Source organism: Typopeltis vanoorti, chromosome 3 (assembly GCF_054136105.1).
Source record: "Typopeltis vanoorti isolate ZY-2024b chromosome 3, IOZ_Tvanoo_1.0, whole genome shotgun sequence".
Taxonomy (NCBI): domain Eukaryota; kingdom Metazoa; phylum Arthropoda; class Arachnida; order Uropygi; family Thelyphonidae; genus Typopeltis; species Typopeltis vanoorti.
In genome coordinates this window covers 20,088,989-20,105,349 of record NC_143551.1, presented here as the reverse complement: position 1 = coordinate 20,105,349, position 16,361 = coordinate 20,088,989, and the positions used below count along the sequence as shown (strand labels likewise).

At 35.5% G+C, this 16,361-nt stretch overlaps 1 protein-coding gene across 3 annotated transcripts in view; it reads right to left on the bottom strand.

Moving 5' to 3' along the window:
- LOC150107973 (katanin-interacting protein-like) overlaps positions 1-16,361 on the bottom strand; it is a 726,539-nt gene that overhangs the window by 245,760 nt on the left and 464,418 nt on the right. For all 3 annotated transcript variants that reach the window (XM_090415492.1, XM_090415493.1, XM_090415494.1), the window contains one exon: positions 6,335-6,482. In XM_090415492.1, the coding sequence (XP_090271618.1) occupies positions 6,335-6,482 (148 nt within the window). The remainder of the gene's footprint in view (positions 1-6,334; positions 6,483-16,361) is intronic.

The window sequence follows — 16,361 nt, the reverse complement described above, 5'->3', positions numbered from 1 at the left end:
GTGAGAACACAGAAAGTGATGTTGTGAGAGATAAATGTTTCACAGAGAATGATGTCACATGTACTAAATGATGATGTGGTAGTGAGAGCCTCTCATCGTTCTACTGGAGACTTCCTAACACAACTTATGCAGCAGAGAATGATAAAATCAAAGGCACTTCTCTGGCAGTATGAGAACAACAATCACAGAGATATCTTTTTCACAGATGAGAAGATTTTATCACTAGCAAAAATGCTAAAAATACAACCTTGTAACCATATAGAAAACAGGTATTTCTTTATCCACACTCCAGGAGAACAGCCACAGTCCCTAAACCTGCCCAGGTGTTTAACAGGTACACAGTCTTGTAATAAATACTATTACAACTTCCACCCACCGATGTGCTGCCCACAGAATTGCATGAGCCCAGTTCTGTTAGTGTTGGCTAAATGACCGAAGAGTCATTTAACTGCCAAAACAATCAGGTATATGCCATAGATGGTCGCACAGCACCATAGCACCCAGGATTCAGAAAGCTCACCATCTCGCAATAACGATGGTTTGGTGTGTGTGTGGGGAGGGTCGTATTGGGGTTGGGGGTATCCAAGGTGCATTTCTGCAAGAAAAGGATCAAAACCTCTGCCAAAATGTATCAAGACACCGCGTACCAACACAAATCAAAGTGTATCAATACAGCCCCAGAAAAACACCTTGTTTCATGGTAGGAAGTGGACCTTCCAACAGGACTCAACCTCTACACACAAGGGCAAGAACCACACAACAGTGGTTAGAAGCTAATGTGCTTGACCACATATAATCATCTGATTGGCCACATGGAAGTCCCGATTTGAATCCGCTGGACTTCAAATTATGGTTGGAGCTTGAGAGAGTAGCCTGCAAGAAATGACACTCCAGCATTGCCAGTCTGAAGGTGGATTTGAAGTGAGTAGTAGTAGTGTTTCAGTTGGATGTTGTGCATGCCACCATTGATACATGACCTCACAGACTTCAGCCATGAATGAAGGCATAAGGAGGACATTTCAGACACTGAGTGCTACTATATGCATTTGGTTTGTATGTGCTAAAAGCTGTAAATGATTTACTGATAGATTAAAGGTGCATGCACTGTTCGAGTTGTAACAGCTTTTATGGCTATACTAGGTACACTGCCCTACTGTGGCCAAACAGGCTGGACAGCCAATGGATTCACCACCATGACCACTCAGGACTTGCTATAGACACTCATCCTCACAGGATACAAAAAAAGGAAGCCCTACTACAACATATCAACTATGAATGCAAGAGACAATTCCTAGAATTTGCCTCTGGCTTAAGGAACTACCCAATCTCAACAAAGTTGGTTACATGAAATGTGTCAAATTTAGAAGCACTTATCCTCAGAACTTTCTAGTCCACTTAGGGGGGGGGGGGGGAGGGTATTTAGGCTCACTATTTGGTTGCCATGCTTCCAGTTATAACCATATTGGTAACCTGAAACATAACAGATTAACACGTTTGCTGCCAACTACGATTATACTAGTTGATATATGAGCATCACATACGAATATACTCATATGTCGATTACCGACCTCCTATGCCAAGCATGAGTTAACCCGTAGTATAAGCACGTTAATTTTGACCCTTGGCTTGTGAATAAAGCGAAGAGAACATCTGGGGGTTTGGTAGAAGGAAAATAATTTCAGCAAAAGTATAGTATATTATAAGAGGTATTGTTGCATAAACTGTGTATTTATTAATCCAAATAAAACAATTATTTGAATTTTTTTCAACATTTTAATATACACATATTTATATACGATATATATAATGCACAAGTAACAGAAAAGAAGTTAAATTTTTAGTAGAATACAACACTAACTGTACTGTAAACCTATGAGTGAAAAAAGTCAATCTTCTTGTAAATCAAATTATGAATGGTACACTTTAAAACAATTTTCCATGAACAGTGGTGGTTTTCCTGGCACACAGGACAATAATAAAGTGTTTTGCGTCATTGTTTATTTCGTGTACATACTCGGCATGGCTTTGTCAGGCGATTCTTTTTTTCTGTAGGTGGTAAAATTTCCAAATAATGTAGATCCTGAATCCTGTTGATATTCTGTGAGGTTGTAGGCTCATCCATTCCAACAAAAACTGAAATAAATTTATCTCTAAATTTTAATGCATTCATTGCGTTTTCAGTAACTATATTACAAAATTTATGCACCTTTTGAATATATATATCAAAAATGCATATTGCCAATTTCTTTGGCCATCTAATTGTCTTTCGTAAGGCAGAATAGTAAGAAAGCATTTGATCAGAAAGATCAATGCCTAACATACACAAATTATAGTCCCTAACAATATTTGGTTTTAAATGAATTTTACCATTCTGATTTTTCGCTTCAACCATTTCAAATTTGTGCATATTTGAAATGGAAAGAACTTCCCTCTTATCCTTCCATTTGCTGACTAAAACAGGACCTCTTCTTTGCCAGACAAATTCCCCCTTCTTTAGTTTCTTCTGGTGGATTGTTTTTCCTATTATTTCGTAGCGTTCCACACACGTAAGTTTTACTGTCAGTAAGAGATTCAGTCAGAGCTACAGAATTATAAAAATTGTCCATATGCAATACATAATCCCGGTCTAAATATTCTTCCATCAAGTGAAATACAATATCAGATGCGTGACCCATTTTTGCTAAAGAGGATTCAGATTTATCTGTATAAATTTTTATTTTTTATCACCGATCCATTCGATTCGCATAGTTCATAGAATTTCATGCCATATTTATGTATTTTGTTTTTTATGTATTGCCGAAATGACAGTCTACTGCACCACAACACCACTTACTCATCAATAGATAAGTTTCTGTTTGGTGTGTAGCTATTTCACATTACACTATTAAAATGATCTAGGATTGGTCTTAGTTTGTGCAATTTATCATTAGCTGCTTGGGAATTATCTGCGAAAAGCAAATAATGCAATAAAATTTGAAATCTATTTTGGCTCATTTTAGAGTGCCAAAATGGGAAATTGTAAAGATGATTTGTACTCCAATAATGCTCAATAGATGGTAAATTACAAGAACCCATATGAAGTAGAAGCCCAATAAATAATTTCATTTCAGGTATGTCTGTTGCTTTCCAGTTTGAAATTCTTTGACTTTTTTTGATCTGTGCTCGCCTTTGCTCTGTATTTTGTAAACCATATAAATTGATTTGTTCAACTAAAAGTGTGAGAAAATCTTTAGAAAAAAAAAGTTCAACCAACTTTTCGACACTAAAATTTGCAGTGTCAATTTTAAAACCCATGGTTTCAACAAAGTCAAATTGTGGGGACTCTTGTTCTGAGTTTTCCCAATTGGTAAATGTTGATGTATTTGTCTGGATGCAAACTTCATCATCAGAATTTTCTTCATCATCTGAGTCATCGCTAGAGTTGTCTGTAGGATTATAATCATCTTCGGAATCAGAACCAAATAATTCATTCCATTCATCATTGCTCATATTAGCATAAGCTTCTAATTCTTCATCAATAAGCTTTCTTTTACCAGCCATGGCGTAATTGAAGGTTTTTATTTAGATAATTTTAAATAATTGTAAGATTAGAAGCAATAAACCTTACTGCTCTGAATGCTGAACGTCACTGACTGAACTCAAGTTACACAGTCGTCGGCAAATGTAAGGCATAGGTTGGGGGTGATACGAGATTACTTGTAGTTGGTGTATGCAACAAAATTCTGTCTGATAAGCCAGCTATGAGATAACTCGTACTGATCTTGTAGAAGTGAAAGTGCTTGGCGTGCGGTAACAAACTATGCCCAAGGAGCGTGGCAGCGAATGTGTTAATATGAAAGAAAACTGTTCATGGGAATCTGATAATGTCAACATAATTGAATAGGGTGCTATCATATTATCGCATACAATCCCCAAGAGGTTTTTACAGATTTTACAGATAAATACAGAGGTATTTCACAGAATTATAATTTTTAAAATTAAAACATGTTATTTCTTAATTAGACATATATACATAATATATGTATATTATGTATATATATATAACATATAAAAAAATATACATGTTAGATATGTATATTATCTAATATATATAACATATTCTTTATGTTAGATATGTATATTAGTTGGCTAGATTCATGGAAATATTGAAATGTACGGACTTTGTCTGCATATAGAAAAACCACCATAAATACATAAAAAAAAAATTCATCATAAATTAGAATTCAACTAAATGCATCCATTATCAACACTTTGGTTAATACACCAATAAAAACAATTAAATTTTGCTAACATATGGAAATACAGTTGACCTTTGAACAACACAGGGTTTAGGGACATCGAACTCTCCCCCCCCCCATGCAGCTGAAAATCTGCATATAACTTTTCACTCCCCCCCCCCCAAAAAAAAAAAAAAAAACTAAACTACTAATAACTTACTGTTGACTGGAAGCCTTACTGATAAAATAAACAGTTAATTAACACATTTTGTATGTTTCATATGTATTATATACTGTATTCTTACAATAAAGTAAGCTAGAGAAAAGAAAATGTCATTAAGAAAATCATAAGGAAGAGAAAATACATTTACACAAAATACATTATGGTATTTATCGATACCATAAGTTTACATCATCCGTATACAATAATAAATTTAGTTTAATCCTTTATCCAAGTGTAAGCAAACAACGTTTGCGCCTGTAGTATCTTCAGGATTGAGGCAACTCGTGGTAAAGGTGAACTAAGCTCTCATCACTTGTCTTAGTATCTCCCATAATGCAAAGCATATCTCCTTGTGGACATGTATAATGCTATGCATTAAGGGAAGGGCCACTACCCAGACCAGTTTCGACCTTTATTGAGGTCTCGTCAGTGGGAGCCAGACTCAGAGGTGGTAATACTAAGGTGGAAGTAATGGAGAAGTCATATTTACCTATACGAGTTGCCAAAAGGTGTCTCGCTTTATTATTAAAATGTTGGAAGTTTTTCCCCACTTGGTTAGACTATAATAAATTTAGTTTAATCCTTTATCTAAGTGTAAGCAAACAAAGTTTGCACCTGAAGTATCTTCAGGATTGAGGCAACTCGTGATAAAAGTGGACTAAGCTCTCATCACTCCTTGTTTTAGTATCTCTCATAATGCAAAGCACATCTCCTTGTGGATATATATAATGCTATGCATTAAGGGAAGGGCCACTACCCAGACCGGTTTCGACCTTTATTGAGGTGAGACACCTCAATAATTGACCTTTATTGAGAAATGACTTCTCCATTACTTCCAACTTAGTATCACCACCTCTGGGTCTGGCAGTCACTGATGAGACCTTAATAAAGGTCGAAATTGGTTTGGGTAGTGGTACTTCCCTTAATGCACAGCATTATACATGTCCGCAAGGAGATGTGCTTTGCATTATGGGAGATACTAAGACAAATGATGAGAGCTTAGTTCACCTTTACCACGATTGCCTCAGTCCTGAAGATACTTCAGGTGCAAATTTTGTTTGCTTACACTTGGATAAAGGATTAAACTAAATTTATTATAGTCTAACCAAGGTTGGAAAAAAAACTTCCAACATCCATATACAAGATGAATCACCTGTCTGTTAGGACCGACATCAATACTGTATCATACGATGCAAAATACTTACATGTTATATGTATTACTAACACTAGACATCAAAAACGAAAAGATAATGTGAAAAAGAAATTCATATTTATTTACTGGTATGACGATTCATGTATTGATAATGAAGAAGCAGCAATATGCTTGCTTTATGGTAGCCTAGTGTAATCAATACGATTGCTTCACAGTAGCCTAGCCTATACACTAATGAATGAATCATTATAAAATTTTTATTTTTTATGCTAATTAATTAATTAATAACAGTTAATTTTATGCAGTTATGATTTAATACTGCATCTTAATTTCTTGTGTTTACATTTCTCTCGACTGTGAATCGTGCCACGTACCATCTGTAGGTGTGTGTGTGTGTGTGTGTGTGTGTGTGTGTGTGTGTGTGTGTGTGTGTGTGTGTGTGTGTAAGTTTTAATAAATTTTAACTTTTTATAATAGATTTATGTACATTTTATGGTAGTAAATGATAAAATAGACTAGTAACTACATATATTTTATGAATTCGTAACGTAACTAACTTTTTTCTTAATTTTTTCAATATTTCTAGGCTACGAAGTTTGTCCGCGAGTTTTTTGAAATTGTTGCAAATCTTAAAAAAAAAAAATTTTTTTTCGATATATTTATTGAAAAAAATCCACATAATTGTACCTGTGCAGTTCAAACTCATGTTGTTCAAGGATCAACTGTACTTTAAAGTGTTACCTCAGAGACTTGTGCAGGCTCTCCCGTGTGGCTGAATATCTCTATTCCATTAAGACCAACATAATGCTTATCTCCCCAGGTGGAAAGGATATTCATAATTAATTTCTGTCCCTCTGGCAATTCAGGTATAATAAAATCAGTCTCTAAACTAATAATAAAAAAAACTTATGTTAATTCCTTAACTGAATTTATTGTTCTAGTATGTCAATAAAAATATATAACATCTTTAATTTAAATTAAATTAAAGAGTAGATGTTATTTAATTAAATGCACATATCTCTGATAAGATGACATCAAAAAAGATGCTAGGAATATTTAAAAAAATAATAACTACTTCATTACATTCGATTATTAATGGACTCTGACCATTGCTGGGATGCACAATATGCAGCTTATTCCCATGGTATTGCATGTGTCCACAGAAGGATCTCATGAAACAAGTTCTGCTCCTTCATATGTGTATCTTACCTAGTTGGAGGTAATGCCATCAAAACGTGGCAGATGTCTTTCAGTGAAACCTCCTTGCCTTGCTTATTGAAGTTTGTGAAATGAAGTTAGATAAAACCTCACTGTTTTATCTAATGAGTAGGGTCTCTGGTTTCTCTCAGATAGTGTAAGTGATGCTCAACAGTATGTTGAGCACGTCCTTGTTATCATGATCACACTTATTTTTACCATTATTATTATCATCATCATCAAGAACCTCCAGGGAGCAATATACTCACTGAGGGAGAACATACATATCTTCTCTTAAACTCATTTACTAGATGAACTCCATACTCCAACTGGCAAACTGTTCCACTCACCCATTTCTTAACTGCATACAAACTTAACTTTCACAGATGACCCCTTGTCCTCTCTCCTACCAAAAAATTTCTACATCTGATATCCTATAATATCCTTTCAGAGGCTTACAGACCTCTAGTAAATTATAATAAAATAAACAATAAATTATATTCTTGATTTCATCCTTTACCAAATACTATACAAAATACTCTACTAAGTGTTCCAGGTAAGATTCATGCAAACAATATTATTATTATTAGACACCTCCAGGGAGTCCAAGGGCTCATCGAGGGAGGGCATCTACTCTACAACTCCGTCTCCACCATTCAATCACCAACTGACTGCAACTACACCAGTTCCATCTGCAGCCGACCACCATTGGTATTTCCATAGGCAATCACAGACATCCATGCCCACGGTGGGATTCAAACCCGCAGCCTTTTGGCTGGAGAGTGGATATGCTATCCACTCAGCCAACCAGGCAGGTATACTTGAAAAGAGGCCGAGAAAAACTGTGGAAGAGAAACTTAGACAACAAGCTGTGGTCAGGCCAAGTAAGTTTGTCAAAGTGAGATTTTCACTTCACAGAAAATACTTGAGACTTCATGGTAATATAACAATGATCTGAAAGTTTTGTAGATCTGGAAAAAGGCATACGACACGATGCCCACTGAAAAGCTTTTACAAATGCTAAAATTATATGTGGTAAATAGAACATCATACAAAGCAATACATAGTCTACATTTACATGGTAAATCAGCAGTCAAGAATTAAAGGAAATACAGGAAGATGGTTTCATATAAAATTAGGTACAAGAAAAGAGTGCATACACTATCTCCACTCTTATTCGTCATCTATATTGATCCCATTACGAAATCACGTGGCATTAAACCTGGTATTAGAATCAGAAATATCAAACTTAGCTGTTGCATTATACAGATGACGTTGACTTACAATTTATATTCCAATCCCGTTTCTCCAATTTATTTAACAGCCTTTCATGTGGAATACTATCAAATACCTCAGCAAAGTTAACAGTAAAATTTTGTATCCATTCCCATTATCAAATACTGCATCATGACCTCCCGTTAGTAAACCCATGTTGTTTATTGTAAAGTATAATAAGGAGGTATAAAGAATAATGAGGAGGTTGTGGAGAGGGTTCAGAGGAGAGTGACTAAGTTGGTGAGTGATGTGAAAAATGCTCCCTACATTGATAGATTGAGAGCTTGTGGATTGCAGAAGTTGGTTGATAGGCTGAGAAGAGGGGATATGACAGAAACATTTTAATTACTAAAAGGTTTTTATAAGACTGCTGCAGGGAAAATATTTCAGTTGTGTGATAGTGATGGAAGAACAAGAGGTCATCCCTGGAAATTAAGGAAAAGTGTGGTTAACAAGGGTGTGAGAACGAGGTTTTTCCCCTGGAGGGTGGTGAATGAGTGGAATGCCTGACTCGGTTGCGAGTTCTTCGTTTGTAAATGAATTCAAGAAGAGATATGATAGATATTGTTTTGATAGTTTGGGTCTCTTGAAATGAGTCTACTGACTCCATGGAGATACCTGTAATAATAATAAACTTATCTATTCATTTCTGTATTCAAGTTCTTACAACTTGTCTAATATCTTCAATACTACTCCAGAGATAATGATACATTGGTTGTTAGACATGTCAGTTTTTGCACCACCCTTGTATAACAGAACTATTTTACATTCTTCCATTCCTTTGGTATTTTTTCTTGGCTGAAACTCAAGTTATGCAAACATGAAAAGGGTCTAGCCATTTCAGCTGAATATTCCTTTAGCATACATGCTAATATCTTATCTGTCACTACTTTCAAATACTTATTTAAGTTTCATCGGAATGTTGAATGCCAATTCCAGCATTAAAGTATCCCATTACAATTCTGAAATGATGTTTACCTTTATTGTAGAGCTGGGATATATCATGATACAAGGCTTCAATTTCTTCATCAGTATGACTTATTGTTGGTGCATAGACTTGGACAATCTTAAGAGTATATCTTTTCTAGTTCTGAATAGTTAAGTTATGCAACAGATTTAGAACCTCATTTTCATGAACTCCTATCTCTTCATTCAATGTAGTGGTAACATTTTCTGCCATTTACATGCACCAGGTTGACAGACCTTAGTGAAGTAAACAATCTTCACTAAGGTCTGTAAGTTAGTTCGTCAAGTCTTCTATCTCACCTTTTTTATGTATCAGAATTAGGGTAGCCTTCTTCCAAGTGTTGGTATATCATTTTTCTTCAGGCATAAAGTAAATAGTTTTGCTAAGAGTTCGTAGAGTATTTCTCCACCTGTTTTTAGAAGTTCAGCTATAACTCCATCCTCACTTGCAGCTTTCCCATTTTGGAAGCTTTGGATGCTCTGCATAACTACTTCTGGTAGAATCTGTGGTACTTCAGCTGTGTAGTAGTTGTCTTCTTTTTCATTTAATTCATCATCCTGGTATAATATTGAGTAGAATTCTTCAATTATTTTTGCTATAGCATATCTATCTCTGGTGATGGTTCCGTCTTGTAGTTTGACTGCAACCATCTGTTTGCTGCTCATCAATTGCTGTTTGGCTTTTTTGAGACTATGGTTGTTTTCAATTGATATCATGATATCAATTGTAAATTCTTTAGTGATATGTTTCTTTTGTGATATGTTTTCTGATTGTTTTGCACAATTCTGTGTATTCAATTTTATTCTGGGTTAATTGACTGTTTCATTTCTCTTCGTTTCTTCATAAGTATTGTTTCTGTTCTGTGGTACCAGTTATTTCAAGTGAGCATTGTAAAAAGTTTTGGATAATAATGTCATTACTTTCAGATAGATCAGCACTGTCATCTATAATAAGATGTTTAAATCTATTGTTTAGTTCGTGTTGGTATATATCTTTTTAATGTTGAGTTTGTGTACATCTATGTTTTGCTTTGATTTCTGAAACATTTTTCTTCTTTCTTTTTGGCAGTTTATTTGAATCTTGCTGCATACCATACAATGGTCACTTCCAATGTTGAAGGTGTTTATAACAGAGCAGTTTTGAAAGATGTTTTTCTTACTGCTGAGGATAAAGTCAATTTCACTAGTTTTTCCATTTGGACTTTTCCATGTCCACTTTCTATGTGTTTTTTTCTTGAAGAAGGAATTCATGATATACAGGTTTTCTTTTTCTGCAAATTCTATTAACCTTGCTCCTCTGTCATCTCTCATGCCATATCCAAAATTTCCCATTGAACTTTCATCGGAATGCTGAATACCAATTCTAGCATTAAAGTCTCCGATTACAATTCTGAAACGATGTTTACCTTTATTGTAGAGCTGGATATATCATGATACAAGGCTTCAATTTTTTCGAGATTTGAACAACAATACTTGCTATTTGATCAGATACACTGTCAAATTCTATTATGTTGTTCTTCAGTTTTTTGTTCATCAAGAATCCAACTCCACTGATTCTTTCTTTATCTTGACCTCTATAATATAATATGTCTCAATTTTTTAATCGAAGAATTTCTTCACCATTACATCTGATTTCACACAGTCCAAGAATGTCCTATTTTAATCGCTTTAGCTCTTCAGTTAGCTCAGTTAACCTAGCCGTGCATCACTGCTCAGAGTCCTGCAGTTTAATGTTCCAAGCTCTAGTTTCCAATGGCAGGATGATCTGGTTACCCGAGGATTCTTAGCCCCCTCTGCCTTCATGTTTAACTGCCTGCTGCCATAGGTAGTAACAATCCGGCCTCTGGGGAATGAGAGCCATTTTATTTCTGTTGGATTCATCGTAGAAGGTTAGGCCATTAATTCACCACACTGGCCAAGTGCGGGTTGGTGAATGGCAATATTTAGGTGAAATACAATATGAAATAAAGATACAATATCAGCATACATGCTGATATTGTATCTCTACTTCCAAATTCTTATTCATGCAATAGATCTAGAACCTCCTCATGTGTACCTCTATATCTCTTCACCCAATATAGTGGTAACATTTTCTGCTATATATATATGTTAAAGATACCAAGCTATTTTAAACCTGGTTTTACTCCATTTTCCAAGAAAGCAAACAGACAAACAAGTCAAGTTTGCACCTGCAAGTGTTGCAAGTCTAGCTGATCCTGCACGTAGTGCAAGACCAAGGCAACTCGTGGTAAAAGTAGAATAAGCTCTGATCACTAATCTTAATATTTACCCTTAATGCAAAGCACATCTCCTGGAGGAGATGTATGATGCTTTGTCTTAAAGGCAAGGGGCCACTACCCAGACTGGTTTCGGCCTTTATTGAGGTCTCATCAGTGGGAGCCAGGCTAGAAATACCAAGATTTTAGTAATACAGAGCTTATAAGTATTTTACCAGAACAAGTTACCATAAGGTGTTTTAACCTTATTAAATAAAAATCTCAGGAGGAGATATAAATGTAGAAAGTATTTTACCTTGGGTGTAATAAATGTTAAAAATACCAAGCTAATTTAAACCTGGTTTTACTCCATGCAACACTTGCAGGCACAAACTTGACTTGTCTGTCTCTTTGCTTACTTGGGAAATGGAGTAAAACCAGGTTTAAAATAGCTTGGTATTTTTAACATTTATTATACCCAAGGTAAATTACTGGGGTGCTTAAGGGTCAAAGCTGTATAACTGAGAGGAGACCTCCACATAGCCTTTAAAGGAATGCGGAGAACAGACCAGGGCTTCTGACCTAATGTCCAATCCTCACCTTCTCGTGGTGCACCCTGTTGGGTATCTACTTTGATACTGAACGAACGAGGATGGGCTGGAAATTTGGGATTTAGCCAACCAAATCGTATTCTTATTGGTTAAACCAAAATAAAAAATGATGGTACAACATGACAAAATTTCATGCCGGCTGGGGCGTCGCCCGGTTAACAAAGCCCCCGTTGTTTTTGCCAGGGAAACAGGGCAAACAGCGAAAATTCAGCTACTGGAACAAATCTGAAAACAAACCACAACTCAACATCACCAGAGTTAAAGATCGGTACTATCAATGTAAGAAGCCTGAATGGCAAACAAATGGAGCTAGCTGAGGAATTAGATAAGTACCAGATCGACATAATAGGGGTGACTGAAACAAGAAAGACCAAAACTGGTGAGATCTTTCTGAGCAATAAATACAAAATGTTATATTCAGGCAATGACAATCAAGGAAAAGAAGGAGTAGCCATAGTATTCAACACAAAATACGAGGCTAATCTTCTTGAATGGCAGTCAGTCTCAAGTAGAGTAATGTGGGCAAATGTGAGAATGGGGAACTGGCCAATGAGACTTATTTGTGCCTATGGTACCACAGAAGGTTCTACTAAGGTAGAAGTGGAGGAATTTTTTGATGCTTTAGAAAAAGCAACTGACACAATGAAAAAGGAAAAGTTGGTCCTTGTAGGGGATCTAAATAGTAGAGTAGGAAATGATTGTGAGACATACAAAAATATTTTGGGAAAATTTGGAGAAAAGAGCAAAGCTAATAATAATGGCAAATATCTGTTGGATTTCTGCTCAGGACATGGACTGGTTATTACTAACACCATGTTCCAACATAAAAATGTGCACAAATTCACATGGAGAGAAGAGGCTAGGAATAAGAAAAGTCTCATTGACTATGTTATTGTTGATAGTGATGTTTTCTCTCTGGTGCAGGACACCAGAGTGTACAGAGGATTTGAAATTGGAAGTGATCACTATTTAGTCTTGAGCAGGATAAAATTGAATTTCATATTGAAAAGAATAACATGTAAGAAAGTTTTAAAGCGAATAAAAGTTGAGCAGCTCTCAGATGTGAACTGTAGACTAAAATACAGAAATATTATTGAAAAGAAAATGAAAGAGTTTGAGAACAGGAATCAAACCTTAGAGATTCAGTGGCAAACTCTGAAGGAAACATTGATTGATTCTGCCAGAGAGGCATGTGGTGAGGCTGTGTGCAAGGATAAAAAAATGAGAACTCCCTGGTGGACACAGGAAGTTAAAGAGGCAGTGAAGGAAAAGAAGAAAGCATATCAAAAGTTCCTGGCATATAAGTCAGCTTTTACTCTTACAGAATACAGACAAATGTAAGAAAGCTAAACAGTGTGTAAAACTAGCTTAACAAAAGTCATGGGAGGACTTTGGCAAGAATACAGAAAATAAATATCAAGAAGGTGGCAAAATATTCTGGAGGTTGTTGAAGAAGCTTAGGAATGGAGGAAAGAGTGCTGTAAAAGGAGTTAGAGATGATAAAGGAGACATGAAAACAGAAGAAAGAGATATTCTTGAAGTATGGAGTAATTACTTTGAAAAACTGCTAAATGAAACAAGCAGTGATGAGAGCACAGTGATAAAAAACACTGACTAGGCATGCAGTCAGGAATACACATCCATACTTGAAGTAGAAAAAGCCATCAAAGGCTTGAAATGTGGAAAGGCAGCAGGAGTAGATGATATTCGACCAGAAATGCTGAAGTATGGTGGTATAAAAGTCTTACAGTGGCTGCACTGCATAGTTCAGAAAGCCTGGACAGAGGGATGAATTCCTGATGATTGGAGTAGAGCTCTCATAGTACCCATATATAAAAAGGGAAATAAAACTGAATGTGAGAATTACAGAGGTATTTCTCTACTGAGTGTTTCTGGCAAGATCTATGCAAGTATACTTTAGAAACGGTTGAGAAGAATTGTGGAAGAAAAGCTTGGTGAAGAACAAGCTGGATTCAGGCTAAATAGAGGCTGTCAGGATCAGATCTTCAATTTACGACAAATAGTCGAGAAAGCATGGGAATATAACAAAGATCTATATTTAAGTTTTGTCGATTTGGAAAAGGCATATGACAAGGTGCCAAGAGAGAAGCTATTCAATACGCTGCAGTTATATGGTGTCAATTGGGCATTATATCAAGCAATACTTAGTCTTTATTTGAGTTGTAAGTCAGTAGTTAGAATTGAAGGAAGTACAGGAAGATGGTTTAATGTTAAATCTGGTGTAAGACAAGGATGTACATTATCCCCTCTGTTATTCATTATCTATATGGATCACATTATGAAGGAAAGTGGTATTAAACCTGATATCAAAATTGCAGATGTTAATGTCAGCTCTTTGCTTTATGCGGATGATGTTATACTTCTAAATAAATCCGCTACAATTCTGCAAGATTCTCTGACTAAATTGAATAGCTGCTGTAATAGATATGGTATGAAGGTCAGCAATAAAAAGACAAAGACAATGAAAATAGCCAGAATCATTGAAAATGTCAACTGTGTTGTGAATGGAGAACCTGTTTAACAAGTAAAACATTTCAGCTACTTAGGCACGGTTTTTACTGAAGATGGTAAATTAAATATAGAAATAGACAACAGAATCAGCAAAGCTGGTACGGTGGGAACTCAATTGAATAAATTGATATGGAATAAGAGAGAAATTAGTTCAAATTAGAGAAATTTGAACACTGTCTAATTAGAAATTAGACAGTGTTCAAACCAGTTTTAACTTATGGATCTGAGAGCTGGGTCAGAAGTAAAACACTTCACCAAAGACTAGAGACCGCAGATATAAGAGGCCTGAGAAAGATTAGAGGTGTGAACAGATGGCATCAATGGCAATATCATATTAAAAATGAGGATATTAGGAAAGAACTTGACATTGTCAGCATCCAGGAATGCGTTAGCAGAGCTAATCTCAGGTGGTATGGTCACTTAAATAGAATGGGAGAGGAAAGATTAGCAAAACAAGTGTTCTCTGCCAGGTTGGCAGGAAAACGACCCAGAGGAAGACCAAGATATAGGTGGATTGATACGGTACAAAGTGGCTTAGACGATAGAAATATAAGATCTGATAATGTTGGAGTCTTGACAAGTAACAGACTGATTTGGAGGAAAATTGTAGATAGGAAGTTAGTAATGATGTAATTTTTTTCATGTAGTACTGTCATATCCTGTACACCCCTTGAGGGTACTTGGCAGGAATTTGATGATGATGATGAGGTAAAATACTTTCTACATTTATATCACCTCCTGAGATTTTTATTTAATAAGATTAAAACACCTTATGGTAACTTGTTCTGATAAAATACTTATAAGCTCTGTATTACTAAAATCTTGGTATTTCTAGCCTGGCTCCCACTGATGAGACCTCAATAAAGGCCGAAACCAGTCTGGGTAGTGGCCCCTTGCCTTTAAGACAAAGCATCATACATCTCCTCCAGGAGATGTGCTTTGCATTAAGGGTAAATATTAAGATTAGTGATCACAGCTTATTCTACTTTTACCACGAGTTGCCTTGGTTTTGCACTACGTGCAGGATCAGCTAGACTTGCAACACTTGCAGGCGCAAACTTGACTTGTTTGTCTGTTTGCTTACTTGGAAAATGGAGTAAAACCAGGTTTAAAATAGCTTGGTATCTTTAACATTTATTATACCCAAGGTAAAATACTTTCTACACACATATATATATATAGAAAGTTTTTTACCTTGGGTGTAATATACATTAAAAGATACCAAGAAATTTTATATAGTTGGTTTTAATCGTTTTCCCAAGTAAGCAAAACAAAGTTTTGCGCATGAAATATATTCACGTCAAAGCTACTTGTATATAGAGACTGATGACTTCATATCACTTGCCTTAGTATTATCCCATAATGCAAAGCACATCCCCTTTCAGATATGTATGATGCAATACATAACGGGAAGGGCCACTACTCAGACTGGTTATAAAGGTCGAAACCGGTGTGGGTAGTGGCCCTTCCCATATTCGTCTAACGTATATTACACCCAAGGTAAATAAATTTCTACATACAGCAATCCTTTGATTAATGGGCCCCCGATTAGTGCGCCTCTAAAATTTGATTAGTGTGCCTATATATATTTCTTAAAAATAAATGTTACAGATTTAAATAATTTTTGATCTATATACATTTTTTATGGCTAACTATTTTAAAAAATCACTCACCAGGATGAAATAATTTAGTTACCGATTGGAAAACATTTTACAAAGTTAATTTTTAATGGCATACGACACTATTTCCATCTACACTATGTTCCAAATTTACCGCCAAAATTTATGTCGTCTGCTTTACATAGCATTTTGCTGATCATATCTCATGCAATTGTTTTTCTTACTTTTTTATTTTAAATTATTTTCCTAACCTTTAATCATGAGTAAAAGAATTAGTAAGCAAAAAATAGAAGTGTGAAAATGATTCGAAAAGTAATCTGATTGAAAGAAAAACTTGAAATAATAAAGAAAA